A 15,394-nucleotide genomic window follows, 5' to 3' on the forward strand; every position below is an offset into this window, starting at 1 on the left:
TCAGCTGTCCCCAAAAGTGGTGATATGTTCTGCTGTGTGTACATCTCATTGACAAAATATACGCTAGAATTCCTTCATCATTTGTTCAGAATCAGCTACCTATCACAGGTAACTGGCTCCACCTTCTCATTCATCCCCGCAGCATCTCAGCGCTTTAACACAGTCGGACGCTGAGTGTCTTCTGACTTCAGAGGGAGTGGGTTGTTCAACTGTGGAAACTGAACGATCATTGGATAAACGCTGGGCTTTGTCCCGCCCATCGGACGCTCAGCATCTCTGGGGGTCTATGAGGCAGTGGGCTGGCCTGGACGCTGGGCTTCTGCATGATGATTGGATGATCTGTCTGAGGCCGAATCCCTTTTTGATTGACAGTGAAATGAGCCTGTCAGCGATCTTGAAGTACAACTCTCCACAGGAGCATCTTCTGAGTTTTACATTTAGTTGTTCTGGACTGATCCGGAGGCTTTATCGATCCCCAGTGAGTTTACTTTTCTTAAAAACGACGAGCGTTGTGTTTAAAGAATCTCTCTCTTTTCAACAATAAGCAGCTACAGCTACAGCTGTGGAGCTTCTCCCCCTGTCACTCACACTTACAGCCTGTCGTAGTCCCACATAGCAGCTCCAGCTGCTAGCAAGCTGACACGGAGGGTAGAATTTACGTGTAAATAAATAAACAAATTTATGATGTAGGCCGGAAAAAAAATGTTCCATTTTGTACTTTTAAAAAAATCAAAACTCAAAACACACCAAACCAGTGACAAGACCGAAAAAAATTAAGGGCATTAAAAAAAAAAAAAAAAAAATCTCACAAAAAGAGGCTGGGACTTGTCAAAGGAGCTAATAGCAGCTAGCTGTTAGTGGCTCTGACTGTTGTACATTGCTTGTGGACACTCAAAAACAAAGTCACAACACACATTTTGAACAAAACCGGTAAATAGAGACAATAAAAGAGTAGTGTTACAATTTCTTAGCAGGATGTTACTTCCTGTCTTAAATTAATGGCAAATCCATCCTTCAAAATAAAATCACAAAAGTTTCAGTAATTAACATGAAAAAAAGAGAAAAATCAAAACATTTATAAGCAATACTATAGCCAAAAGACACCTTTTGGGTCACACTCTTATCCTCTTGAAATGGTCATTTACAACACTTTTTATATTTACTGATAGCATTTAGCCACCTCCTAGCTAACAATCACAATAGCAAAAAAGTGGATGTTGTTAATGTTTGCTGTTACTTTACAGAAACTTCTGGTTGTTTAGCTTCTTTCTCAGTCTTGAGATATGACCGACCTACCCTCCAGATTTGACTCTCCTATTGTCTTTCTGGTAAACTAAATAAGGAAGTAGCAAAATGAAAACACTTTCTCACATCCTGGCATTTTGACAAATTTGGAACCTCACACAACAGACCCAAAACAGCTTTTGGTCTCCCCAACTGCTGAGACATCAGAGAAGAAATATGTGTGAGTATTTTGGTGAAAATTTTGACAAGATATTCAGTTGTGTTGTTTTCTAGCGTTAAGTGCTAATACTAATGTATCCGAATTTAGCATGTGATGTTGTGACATACCCCTTTAAAAATGAGGGTAACACCCTTAGCAGAAAGGCAGATAAGAGAAAGTAAAGCCACCACCTGGTTTATTATGAAGAACAGCTCGGGGTCCCTTGTAGCTTCTCACAGCACTTTATGCAAAATGTGAACTTTTTAAGTCAATAAAAATATCTACATGTTTTCCTCTTGTTAGCCTGAACAGTCTCATGTCAGTCATGCTGCTATGACATCTCCATCCAGCTGGCTCTTACATTCCCAAAACACCAACATTTATGAAAAAAAAACCAACCAGGTCCCCTGGGGTCAGATCGCCTGCTGCCATGTGCTGATCCTCGTGATATCCTGGCAATGCCCCCCCCGTCCCTCTGCAAAGAGATTCTTTGTGCATTTTAAAGCTGAAATAAGTCAAATGTTAAGACAGGGAGGGTGGCTAAAGGCGGATAAGGTTCGAGGAAGAATGAGATATAAGTTGAATCCTCCAGAATACTCCCCTGCCAGGCACAGCTAATCAGGATTCCTCAGCTGTCAACAGATTTATGCTTCACATTCAAATCAGTGTAAACCTCGCTGTGCAGAGATAATGTACTGCAAACAAACTTCATGCCAGGGGAGAAGTCAAAAAGTGAAAAGCATGAGGAATTCAAACACATCTACCTTATACGTTTGTTATTGTACACATAGAAGTGTGGGTTAAATTATGCTTTTATCCATTCTTAAAAGTTGGAGCAGTGACATTCTATTTGAAAGGATGTTTTTGAGAAGTTATTTAAGGGTTTTATGCCTTTATTCAGAGAAATAGGACAGTGAATAAGAAAGAAGAAACTGGGGCAAGAGATTTGGGAGGGACACGAGACAAAGGGCCGCAGGAATCAAATGTGGACCTCCTGTTTCAAAGACCAAGTCCTCCAAGCTTTTCCCCATTAGACACAATTTTGAAAACAACCCAACTGTTTGTTTGATTGTTTTGAAGTGGTGTTTTGGTACCTGCTTGGTTACAAAAGTTCAGGGAAATTGTGTGGTGCATTTTTTTTTCAAGGAAGGGGCTGAGCTGACCTGGATCCCCTGGGTAAAACACTTCCGATCAACAGCTGCCTTATACAGTCCTACTTAATGAAAAATTACCACCGTCTTTTCACTCTTCTTTATCCCTTGTTTGTCCAGAGTCTTTATCATACAAGGGCAAAGAAGAAAGTCTTTTATAGCTTTTTTTTTTCTTAAATAAAAACACATACAGGTGTGGCCACATTTATTAGAACACCTGATAGAACTGAAATCACTGACCTTTTTCTTTAGCCTCCAAATCCTGATCATGAAACATGTAGATGGTTCCTCTGAGCACAACAAACACCAGATGGAGTGAGTCCGTCCGTTTTTATATAAAGTGTCAGTATATTTATATATCACTTTCAGCGTTCCTTTTTATAAGAAAAATGACCTAAATCTCCTTACAATGGATCTATTCTATGTTAAACAGAGCAAAATGACACAACAATGACATTGTAGATATTTAATGCGTTTTATGGGTATTTTAACAACCATTTAATGAAAACACCTGAAACCTCTTAAATATGCCAAGTGTTCGAATCATTTTGGCCACCACTTTCATTAAAGATGCTATGAGGAGGATCTGTTTTGATTGCACTCCCTCACCACCTTGTGGCCTGGAGTCTCCGCACACTGTCATGAATTACTTTTAGTAAGATGTGTGTATGTTTTTGAATTAAATAGAGATCAGATTGAAACAAATTTTCTTTGTTTAAGACAACATTTTACTGGATACAATGCACCAGCAAGGGTAAGGGGTTAGGGACTTACCAGTGCAGTCAGTTTGTAAGGAGTTTAGTGGCCGTTTTTTGTTTAGTGCAGCTGGCAGTCTGGTGCTCTTGTGTTACGTCAGTGAATCCTGGTTAGCTATGTCCTGCCAGTCATCTACCAATCAGAGCTAATGTAACCTCACTCTTCATTTTATTGATAGACTCTCAAGTTTGAACAGACCACTGCAGAATAACTGCTGACTGTGGGTTGGAATAAACATTAGCATTAACAGTTTAGCTCCTGTGTTATAGAATGATACAGGCCAAGCTAAAGGCTAATTAGCCTTTAGCTAACAATCCAGTCCTAGACGACCAGAACTGGAAGCTAAAGGTAGCAATTTAAAACAACCTGTAACCAGCAATATTGGTGCTGATCATCTCATTTTAAAGTGTGGATTATGACCAGGCATATATCTAGAAGGGATACTTTTTCAAGATCACTTTCATACTCCTCACAGCCTCTTTAAAAAAAAAAAAAAAGAAAAGAAACAGGTCTTTAGTTTGTCTTTGTTTCTCAAAAACTGCGATGTAAGGAGGAGGAAGACAATAAAGAGTTTTAAAAAAACTTAAAAAGTTTGAAAAAAACTTATTTGAAAATAACACAGAGCCAGGGCATGCAGGCCAGTGTTGTGTCATCACAGCAAGTTTCAGTCTTTCGTGTTGTAAATGGATTTTGTGTTCTCCAGGGAAAGTCCGGCCCAAACACAGATACTGAGAAGTAGCATTTTGAAATAACCAATTTTGGTGCAGATAATCTGATTTTAAATCCTGGGTTATGAACTAGCAAATATGTAAAAGTTAGACTATTTTAAGATCACTTTCAAAGTCCTTACAGGGCCTTTGATAAAGACGATGAATGCCAGTTATTTAGTTATTTATTTAGTTATTTTTACAACATCCCCTTCAAAATACCATATAGTCAAACTGCAGGCTAAAACTATGACTTTATTCCTCATCTTGTTTAAACACTATCCTTGAAAATCTTGGTTCTTCCTCTTTTGTATTGTAGCTTTAATACTCAGTAGCATTGTAATCTAGTCGTTTCATCTTCTAACATTTTTCCAAGTGTTTCCAAAGGCCCCTCAACAAACTTTGAAGAGTCTCTGCCCTAAAACACACAGTACAGGGTGACCAGCTGGAGCACCAGTTCCCAGGCACCATCCTCCCCTTGGCTTCATTCAGCTTGATATGGTCGTATTGTTTGACAAGAAAAATCTCCAGGCAGTCTTTAAAACCCCAGCGGTGGGACTGCAGTGCTTCCAGATGTGGCCCGGCTGCCCAGATCTCTGGAGCAGCTCATCTCTGTGTGAAAACCAGCAGTGAACACCCAGCCGCTCACACGCACACACACACACACACACACACATCAGTGTGAAAAGTTTGACACTTTCTGCTGATGTGGTGCGATTACAGAATAGCATGTGTGTTGTGTCAATGATGTCAGTGCGCCTTTGGATTGTACGCGCGCATGTGTGGTTTTGTGGTTCAATGAATGACTCATTATACTGTTAGTAATCTGTCCGGGGACGCACAAAAACCAGCGCCAAGAGTTGTGTGTGACGCCATGTGCTTTTACAGGCCTCTCAGCGACGTATGTACACAACATGTAGTAGATGGGAGGAGTGCTTCCTGTTTACCAGGTGCATCTTCAAAATTTAAAAAAACATAACAGCAAACTTCATGACATGTTTTCTGCAAGAACCTTCTTCAAGTGCAACTACGAAACCCTCTGCAGAAACCGTTACAACCCTGAACACAAACCTGTCACAATGTGTTCCAAACTTTCTGGAGGAAACAAACCTGCCACAAAGATAAAGCTGAACAGGATGTCAGGTTTTACCCACTAACGTCTCATTATTTCACTCTGGTGCTTTGCTGCACATGTGCACACGCACACAGGGACAAGGGTGGAGGCAGGGACGGTTGCACTGGGGGAAACGGGTTAACAGGCATTTAGAGAAAGGGGTGTGGAAACGGCAGAGAGGGAGAGGAGTGGGGCCATATAAAGAGCAACAGAACACAAACCAGGCTTTATCCTGCTCGTCTGTCCCGCTCACTTAGACCTCACAGGAAACTCCCAGCTCCCCTGGCCCTCACACACTTTTTTTTTTCACCCTTACACAGTCCCGCCAGCTTGCTGAGTCTGACCAGAGAGGATGGCTGCGCACATGTGGAGAATGAATGGGCTCTGGGGAAGGATGGCTATAGTCCTGGTGCTCAGCGCTCTGTTGCTCAGCAGTGAGTATTCCTTTAAATATTGATTCTCTGCATCTGTTGTATTACTCCCTTCCCTTATGGAAATTCACTTTTCCTTCTTTTTTCCACTCTCTCAAAGTTTCCTTCATAGCATGTTTACATCAACAGTTGTTTTTACCAGCTACTCGAGGAGGAGGGGAGTTTGCTTTGATGTGTTCAACCATGAGGTTTCACACAGAGACATGGTTAGTGGCGTGCTGGCTGCAGACACAAAGGGTCTGCTCAGGAGTGGAAAGTTGCAGTTGAGAATAATTACGCTTTACATCCCGCAGCGCATCTGGGTGGGGCTAATGTGTGTTTGAATGTGTGTAAAAGCATCCAAAGCACACACAGCCTTGATTCAAAACATGAAAAATCTCTGCAGTTTGATTTAACATAGCTTTGATTCAAGTTCACTCAAAATGTGTCTTATACACATATATGAGTATGTGTAAACTGAATATGTGCTACATTAACAGAGTGACCACACACAAAAACATTGATCCAACTGCAATGAAAATACTTCCTCTAACTGTGTTCCCCCCTAGGTCTGCAAACAGTTAGTGGGTGTGTCCATGTTGTACTCAGACAAAAACCTGTTAACACACTCATGGTATGGGGACCCACCCTTGTTTTGGGAACAAGATCCCCAAAGCATACATCAATGCATTCATGGTGTGTAGTCAGAATTAGATAAGACTCTAGTTGGGATTATTTTAATTTAAAGTCTCCAAAAGAATTGATGTATCATTGTTTGGTCCCCTAAAGTGATGTAAACAAGACAGTGTGTAAGCTTGTGTCGTAATTATCAACCAAGCTGTGGGGACAAAATCTGTCCAACACTAACAACGTTGGGTACCGCCCTCCTTATGGTGACACATTCTTGTGCATAAATTTGGGTTGTAGTGGGTTTGGGTATATGGATGCATAGTCCCCTAAAGACTTGTAAACAAGACTTAATTCCAAAAAAACATCTTTAAGGTCACATCCTTTAGGTTTTGGTAAAGATGCTTGTGCTTATTGCTTGAGTATCTCTAGACGAGAGACGTAAAGGCATGTATGGTTCTTTAAAGGGTCTAGGTTAGACTTTTTGTGTTTGCATACGTTTAATTTGTTTGGCAAGCTGTGGAGACAAAAATCTGGAGACAAAAATCTGGAGACAACATCTTCCTTATAGGGACAAATACTTGTAAGTTTCTATAAGGTTTTAGTGTATGCCAAAGGCAAGATTAGGTCCCCTCAGGAGGGTTTTTTTTTATTTATAATTAATTTGCCATGGGGGAAGAAATATTCAAACTAACATTGAAAGTTTGATATCAGGTCAGATGCTAAAGGTGTTGGCTAAGATTGGCGTGCTTGTTAGTTGTCTTGCTTAAAGAGAGGGATGTAAAGTAAGAGCTGTAAATCAGACTTGATGTGAGTTGTGATTATTATTGAAGTTGTTGAGATATACATCTAGTTACATTGTTGTAGTGCTGAACAATTTTGGAAAATAATCTAATTGCAATTTTTTAGTACCAATATTCAATTTAGCATGTGATTATTTTTGAGGGGGACATTTGTCTTCTGAATTATTCACTGAACACCAGCAATAAATAAAATAAATCTTATGACTAACATGACGTCAACATATCAACAATTCTTTTCTGCAGTTTTTCATTGAAAAAGAAAAAGGAACCCTGTGAAATTTTATTGACCTCCACTTGTCAGTAAGAGTAACAAACCATACAAAATAAAGTGAACAAGGGGTATGGCTCTGCCAGCACCAGTCATTCTACTGTCAAGTTACTTTATTCCCTACAGGTCTCTGTACATGAAACTTTTTTTTTGTTCAATTGTAGCTTTTGTGATTTAAAATTCTAGCGTTCTAAATTGCAATGTTGGTTACAATTTGATTAATTGTTCAGCCCTACATTGTTGGACTGATACTTGTAGGATTGTTTAACAGAGTAGTGTACAATAAAGGTTAGAATCAGTTCACACACTAACATCATGGGGACCCACCCTCCTTTTTGTAACACATGCTTGTGTAGGTCTTGAGGGAAGGAATATCTGTCAATGTATGGTCCCCTTAAGTGATGTAAACAAGACAGTGTGTAAGCATGTGTTTCAACTATTAAACATGTTGTGGGGACACACCTTTTTTGAAGGCCAAACACTTAAGTTTTGGTCAAGATAGTTGTGCTTATGACTTTGGTTTGTCTCTAGAAGAGGCATGTAAGTTCATGTTTGATCCCTTAAGAGTTGTAAATGAGACGTCGGTGTGTGTGCATGTGTGTTTCAGTTATAGGTTGTGGAGACTAAAATTTATCCATTGTGGGGACCCGCCCTCCTTTTGGTGACACACGCTTGAAGGTTGGTTAAAGGTGCAGTGGATATGGCCATTGCTTGAGTAGGTCTCCAGGAAAAGATTAAATGAATGTGTAGTCCCGTAAATAGTTGTAAACAAGACTTTATGTGTGATAGTTTTTTTTGATTCTAAGCATGTTGTTGGGTAAAAATGTCTGGACTCAGTGTCCTTTGATGGTCACATACTTTAAGTTTTGGTTGTGCTTATGGCTTAAGTACATCTTAATAAGAGGGTGTGAGTACATGTATGGTCCCTGAAAAGTGTAAACAGGACTTTATGTTTGTGCATGTGTTTTTTGATTATTATGGAAGTAGTGGGGACAAAAACCTGATTACACAGTGACATTCTGGGGACACACCCTCCTTATGGGGACAGTTATGTCTCATAGTAGTGTATGGTCGAAGTTAGGCTGGGATGTTATAGGATGTTATTCAGTGTCAGTGTATGATCCCCTAGTGTGATGTAAACAAGACAGTGTGTGTCTATATTACCAAGCTGTGGGGACAAAAATCTGATCACATGCTAACATTTTGGGGGCCCGCCTTCCTTTCAGAGGCATAACACATTAAGATCTAGATAACATCTTAATGTGGTTAAGGTTTGACTAGGTCTCTGTTGAAGGAATATAGGTGAGTATACAGTCCCTTAAAGAGATGTAAACATTACTGTGTGTATGTGGACTCACTTAGCAGTCTGAGGCCTGATGCTAATTGCAGGATGATGTATGGCTTGGATAGTGCTGCTACTTCTACTTTAGCATACTGTGACGACTTCTGCAGAAACTTTATGTCTCTGCCATCTATGGGCACAGGAGCAGTAAATGTTTGGAGTGACCTCGGGGAGACATGGAGGAGTATCCCAGACTGATGAAAATATCCAGGGGCTTACTTTAAAAGGGAAAAAGGATTATGGAGTGGCGGTGCAAGTTGGTAGCTTTTGCAATAAAACGGTACAACTACTTACCCTGCGCATCAGCAGTTTAACACATGGACATTAGATTTAGATGTAGATACAATCACTCTGAATGCAAGAAATTCTCTCTTAACACTTTCAACACCCATACATGCCATATTTCCATATTTAGTACATTTTTTTTACTTCCTTTTAGGTTTTAGCAAATTGCCTCTGATTTCTACTTTAAGAATATCGCTTGGGTGTCGCCTCAACTCTGTGACCCCTCCTCAGCTCTTTACCACATCCAACAGAAGTCCTGTGATCACACAGACCTGCTAGATGCTTGACACTTGTGTCCAAATAACATCCTGGTGGGAATTTGCAGAGGCACGATCCCAAACAGCTCCAAAAAGCAACACTGGAGCACATCTTCCTTAAACATATGCAGGTTTTTATTGCATCTACATCCTGCTGGTCATTCTGCATCTTTCATTCGCATTTTTGTTAATCTATTTCTGTTTCTCCCTTCTGATACATTTTGCGTCACCAGTCGAGTCACAAGACACATTCTGTGTCCTCATTGACAATATATGACTATGTTTCTGCAGCGGTATATAGGTTAGAGGTCCTGCCTGGTTGACCTGGTTATTGAGTCAGACATTTTTAAAGTTTCATGCTGCATTCTGGATGCCCTAATCCAAATAAAGAAGCCTTTGTTGAGTCACTCTTTCCAGATTAATGCGGGGGAGTTTTACTGCCGTTCAGCGTTGTTGTGTCTCGTTCTCAGAGTGAAACCTTCTTGTATCAGGCGGCCTCGTTAATGCCACATTAGATGTGGTGGAAGGGATGTAATGAGAGCAAATGGGCAATGGTGCCAATCGTGGGTCTGTCTTGGACACATGCATTGCAGAGAGGAGCCTTTAAGTCTTCTTTACCTGTTTGAGAGGAACAGAAACCAGTTAACTCTTTTTGAAAAAGGCCTGAGTTGCGACTCATTAAGGCTGTTTTTACTCAGTCAGATATACAGTAGTGTTGCTTAAAGGGTCTATGAGGAGTTTGAAAGTGATCTTGAAAAAGTCTCCCTTCTAGCTTTATGCGTGATTGTAATCCACACACAGAAAAAGGGCAGAAGAGCAGTAGAATGCTAGACAGGAGAGTGATACAGCTCAAGCTAAAGGCTAATTTGCCTTTTGCTGTTCCACTCTGTAACACAGGGGCTAAGCTGTTAGTGCTAATGTTCATTCCAACCACAGTCAGCAGTTATTCTGTAGTGGTCTGTTCAAACTTGAGAGTCTATCAATAAAATGAAGAGTGAGGTTACGTTAGCTCTGATTGGTCGATGACTGGGAGGACATAGCTAACCAAGATTCATTAACGTAACGCATTACGGCCATGTCTTGGAGTACCAGGCTGCCATCTGCGCTAAATATAAACAGCTACTAAACTATTTACAAACTGACAGTGTTTACCTGTTGTCACGTTAGCCTACAGATAAGTCAGAGCACCAGGCTAACATATAGCCGGCTGCTACAACGTTTGCTTAATGTCACGTTTCAAACTGATAAATACCTTACCTCAGCGCCTCATATCCAGTAAAAACTTGTCTTGAACAAAGAAAATTTGTTTTGATCGGATCTCCATTTAATTCCAAAACAAACACTCCTAGCTGAAAGTAATTTACAACAGTGTGTGGAGTATTCAGGCTACAAGGTGGCGAGCCAGCCCAAACAGATCCTCCTCATAGCATCTTCAAAGAAAAGGAAGGAACAGCTAACAACAATTAAAGGCACTGTAAGGAGTTTTGAACTGGTGCTAAAATACTCTCACTCTAACACTGAATAAGCCTCTTTCTCATCTCTATTCAGATGTAATAGGTGCTTGATGTAATCTATGACAGAGATATATGAGATTATTAGAATTGGGAGTGGTTGTTTCTTCATTCTAAAGTGTGCTTGGGTTAGATTTTCCGGTAAAAATGCTGAGTCCACATTCAGCACTGACCCTGAAATTGGCAGGCTAATTTTATTTGGGCTCAGTGTTTCATCCTCATTGCTGAAACTGGAGTAGCATTAGCAGCAAGATGCACGTTTTCTCTTCAAGTAAAGCGTTGATGGCTAAAAGAGCTAAATGGCTTTGAGTGTAATTTAATGTTTTATGCTGGCTTGTGAATGATTCACTGCTTTTTGAGAACTACACCGTTTAACCCTGTGCATATTTATGATATTCAGACTTTTATTAGGACACCAGAGCACAAGCTATGACACCAGTGCTTTGACGGGTAACGTTAAACAGCCTGTAAACTAATGCTAATAAATCAAATCCGACTAAGTCTTGTTGTCGTAACTTAACGGTTAATTTTATGAGGCAACAAATCAATACATGACCTCATCAGTTAGCATCCCACAAGAAGCTGCTTCCACTAGAAAAGCATGCTGTTGCAAGAGGCTCATCTTAACAGCATATGATGATAGTGTTCATGGGAAATTTAGTCTTTATCCCAGAATACGACTACTAGAGTAAACAAACATTAAAACTGCTTACAGAAACTTTAAGCTAGTAGCCAAGCACATAACTCTTCTTTAAAGCCTATCAGGCGTGTTAAACGTCTTAAAGTTTGCAAAAGATGAAACTTTTAGTCATGAAAATGCTGTTTTAATTGACCTAAAACGAGTCTTTTGCAAAAGAAAATTTGTAAAATAAAGTGTTGACTGAAAATCTTTAATTTGCTGTGACAACTAATGGCAATCAGTTGCCATCAACAAAAATCTGGACAATCCTGATTGGAGCTGCTTGATGCAAATCTTTTATTTTGAAAGGGTAGTGAATTTAAGAAAAGTGAAAGCAGAACTAATCAATATTTAGAAACTTGGCATTTTGTTTGCACTGAAAGCAGCCCTTACTTCTTGATTTGCACATTTAAAACTTTTTTCCAACATGGCTCCGATTTCAAAGTCAGTGATTAGGACGAATGTTGGAGGATGAGTTTTTTTAGGGTGTGGAAACAGGAAGAGAGCCTTTGTTCTTCTCAATCAGCGAATGTGTTTATCCGAACAAACGTTCCTGTCAGATAGGAGCAGCCTGATCGCGCCGACTCCCTGTCAAACACATCGAGTTTATGCTCCCACTTCCCATGGCTGTCATTCAGAAGTTATGCAGGCGTGCAAATATGTAGCGCTGCAATGGGCATGGGCTGCGATGTGAGATGATGTCATGCAACTCTCTTTCTCTCCCTCCAAAGATTTTAGGGGGAAAACCCAAGCAGAGAAAGGGAAAAACATCTTGCCTCTCTCATTTCAGCTTTTCATCCATACTGACTGTTTCTCTTACAGCAACGGGGCCTCAGGCGGCGCTGAATGAGCTGTGACAATTGCTGTTAGAATTCAACCACATAAAACCAAGATGCTCGCCTGCGGTTGGGGGATTCCAGATTTGGTGTGCATGTTTCCTTACATGCAGAAAAATCAATGCTGTGAAAAAATCCTTTGTGTTGCTCACAGTAAAGTGACCTTCACAGACATTGGCTGAACGGGATGAAAGATAAAGAGACATGAGAAATCTCACACTGATGGATTCTTGCAGGAAATGTCAGAATTAATATCTGAAAACTTTTTCTTTTAACACAAGCTTCCTCCTGCCAGTGTAAACACAAGCGGCATGTTGCCACTCTTTTTCTCATGGCCTTCAGCTATTGACCAGCATTCCTCCTGTCCCGAGCTGTGATGCTGGAGTTCGGTTCACGTCATCCGCTGGATGGAGGGCGTGGGTCTCTCTTTACGTAAGCCTCTGGCAGATAGCGCTCTTATGTCAGTGCAGGGTGTGTGTGTCCATTTGGGCCTGAAGTTATGGCTGAGGAGCCACGTGAGCTCGCTAAGTAATTAAACCTGGAGCCTGCGTTCTGTCCGACTGCCAGTTACTGATTTCTGCAAGTGAGCAGGCTGAAATCAATAAAATAATTTGCACTAACTCCGCCTGAAGTCAGTGTTAGCTCCTTCGCTAACCACCACATCAATGAGAAGCATTTTCCTCCCTGATTATCTCTTTTTTTCCAAAGAAAACACATTAATAGTACAAAAACAAAGACACTGTCGCGATAACTGAATGATCATCCAGGAAAAAGGAGTCGACTTGGAGAAAAAGATTATCTAGCAACAATATTTACCTAGTGGAACAGCCTTAATGAGAAGCAGACGCTGAGTTAGCGTTCAAATCTTCCTTTTCCAATTACTGCTGTTCTGGTGAGCTTATTGTTCCTTGTTCCCCTGGCACCCTGCTGCACTTTTACAGCTGTTGCTTTTTACCAGCATATAGACGGTAGAAGAAAGACGAAAAAAAAAAAAGAGAAAAGAAAAACCTCCTCTCTGGTTTCTGCTTCATTTTCAGCCCAGAAAATTTGGCGGGACAAAGCAGCAGCGAGGCGGAGAAACTCCAGATATGGCCGCTCGGATTGAAATCGACCCCCGTGCTCTGCTAATGAGAAGCGTGAAGATTATTGCGCCGGTTCCAAAACAAGAGTTTGGAAGCTGGTTGTGGGCATTGTGTCATTGGCGCGTTTTCACGCTGGGTTGAAGCAAAAACAGCTCGGTGATCCTTTGCACGCTGATTGAGCCAAGGTTATGGTGACGTAAGGCTAAAGCAGCAGAAAATAACAATGTGTGCGCAGAAAACCAGGCTCAGGGAATAATTATTCCTAGTTATTAAAATGTGCCATTAAAAGGTGTGTTTTATAATTCCCTTATTGAAAACACAACATTCTCCATCCTTGAAGCTTCTTAATTAATCTTTATTTAAATTATACATATATAAACATCAGCATGTTCCTGAGCAGCTTTTTTTTCTCTGGCTTTTGTTTCTCAATCGTCCTCTCCCACTTTGGCTCCGCAGCCTCACTCCTATCAGAGCCAGATTGTGCAGGGCCGTAGGTTTTGGATATCTTTTTACAACCTCTCCCTGCACAGCTTCATGTTAAAACAGCAGCTGGAATCCGTCCATGACCATCTGCTGCTGCTGCTGCAAGCCCAGCGCTGGTTCCTCTGACACAGGGAAGAGGAGAGCAGCTCACTCACCAGGCTCCTTAAAGCAGCTGCTGCTTCCAGATTTTATCCACTAACAAACTGGACTGTTTTGGAAACACAGGTTTCGAGTTTCACTGCTCTGCTGAAACTATTTTAATGAGAAAATTAGAGGTGGAATAAAAACAATGGTAGGTAGCTGCTATCAATCATGCTCCCGTCTTTGCTTTCTTTCCCTTTTGTTTCACCAACAATGAACCAGAGCAGTAAAAAGTTGAGGTAATAAATTGAGTAAAATAATCACTTCACAAGGATAGGCTCTGTTCTGCAGCCTCATGATAACACTGTGTGGATGTAACACACTCTAGCGTGTGTGTGTCTGTGTGTGTCTGTGTGTGTTATCTGCAGCTCGCAGCGTGTTGACCCATGCAGCTCCCACAGGTCGCCACATACCGCGTGCAGTGATAGCCACATCCTGTGCTAGGATGTGCATCGATAACATTCCACAAACCTGGTGCTAATTCCTCTTAGATTTATTTTTTACCATCCAGTGTTTTGTAGAAAAACACAAGGGATGTGGGTGGGATGGAAAAAGTCAACTTCTGCCACCAGACTGAGGCGAAATAAAAATAGTTCTCACGTTCAGGTACCAGAGTGGGTGGATTCCTCTCATTTATTTCCATTTTATTGTCACAGGAGTGGACTGTTCAAGGCTTTAAAGGATAAGTTTTTTGGGATACTCCCCATTTTTTCCACCACAGTTAAAGATAGTTTGGAAGTAATGTAGGGCACGTGTCAAACTCAAGGCCCGTGGGCCAAATGTGGCCAGCCACACCATGTCATGGGGCCTGCAAAAGCTTAAAAGGTCAGTTAGCTTAAAATAGTTGGGATGCACTGATATAAAAAAATTTGGCCCATGCAGATATCTGATAATAATATTATTGTTATGGCTGATAACCGATATTTACCTATATCGATATTGGTATAAAAAAGAAAAAATCTGAAGTGATGTGTCGATGTAATTCAGAGAGAAAGAGCGGCGTAATCATGAGAAAAGACGACCATGGAGAAGGTCAAACATGTTGGTGTTGGTGTTTACATAGCCATAAAAACTAAATTATTTGGGTCTTGAAAGATTGTTCAAGATGCTCTGAAAATGCCGGCAGCTAATGAGTAAATATTGGCCGATATGTTATGGGTATCGCTACTGATTGTGCATACCTATAAAATAGATAAGTCAAAAGGGTACATTTACCATAAACTACATTTCCCATAATGCCTACCGATTATGTTACCCAGAAAGTGACAGCATCCCACCACTAGATTGCAGTGTTTTCACATCAGTGCAATTTCCTGAACTAGTGGAATTCAGAAATAAAACAATGATCCCAAAATTTCCAGGAAGAGAAAAGTTGATGCAGATGGAAGGCTGTTTCAGGAAAGATAGGAAGGCAAATAAACCGGTATTTACTTTGTGTTATGAGGTTGTGGTGGTTGTCATAGAGTACAATCTACATCGGCAAAGTGTGCTAAAGTGA

At 40.7% G+C, this 15,394-nt stretch overlaps 1 protein-coding gene across 4 annotated transcripts in view; it reads left to right on the plus strand.

Annotated features, from left to right (window-relative positions):
- cd34 (CD34 molecule) overlaps window positions 1–15,394 on the plus strand; it is a 53,676-nt gene that overhangs the window by 17,122 nt on the left and 21,160 nt on the right. For 2 of the 4 annotated variants that reach the window (XM_074681905.1, XM_074681904.1), the window contains one exon: window positions 5,493–5,606. The exons of 1 other annotated variant lie outside the window; for it this stretch is intronic. In XM_074681905.1, coding sequence (XP_074538006.1) covers window positions 5,525–5,606 — 82 coding nt within the window. In that variant the 5' untranslated portion in view covers window positions 5,493–5,524. Of the gene's footprint in view, window positions 1–5,418; window positions 5,607–15,394 lie in introns of those variants that run through there. One more of the 4 variants, XM_074681906.1, reaches the window with a different exon arrangement.

Source organism: Halichoeres trimaculatus, unplaced genomic scaffold (assembly GCF_033239565.1).
Source record: "Halichoeres trimaculatus isolate MK-OKI-2021-1 unplaced genomic scaffold, fHalTri1.1 fHalTri1_scaffold_11, whole genome shotgun sequence".
Lineage (NCBI taxonomy): Eukaryota > Metazoa > Chordata > Actinopteri > Labriformes > Labridae > Halichoeres > Halichoeres trimaculatus.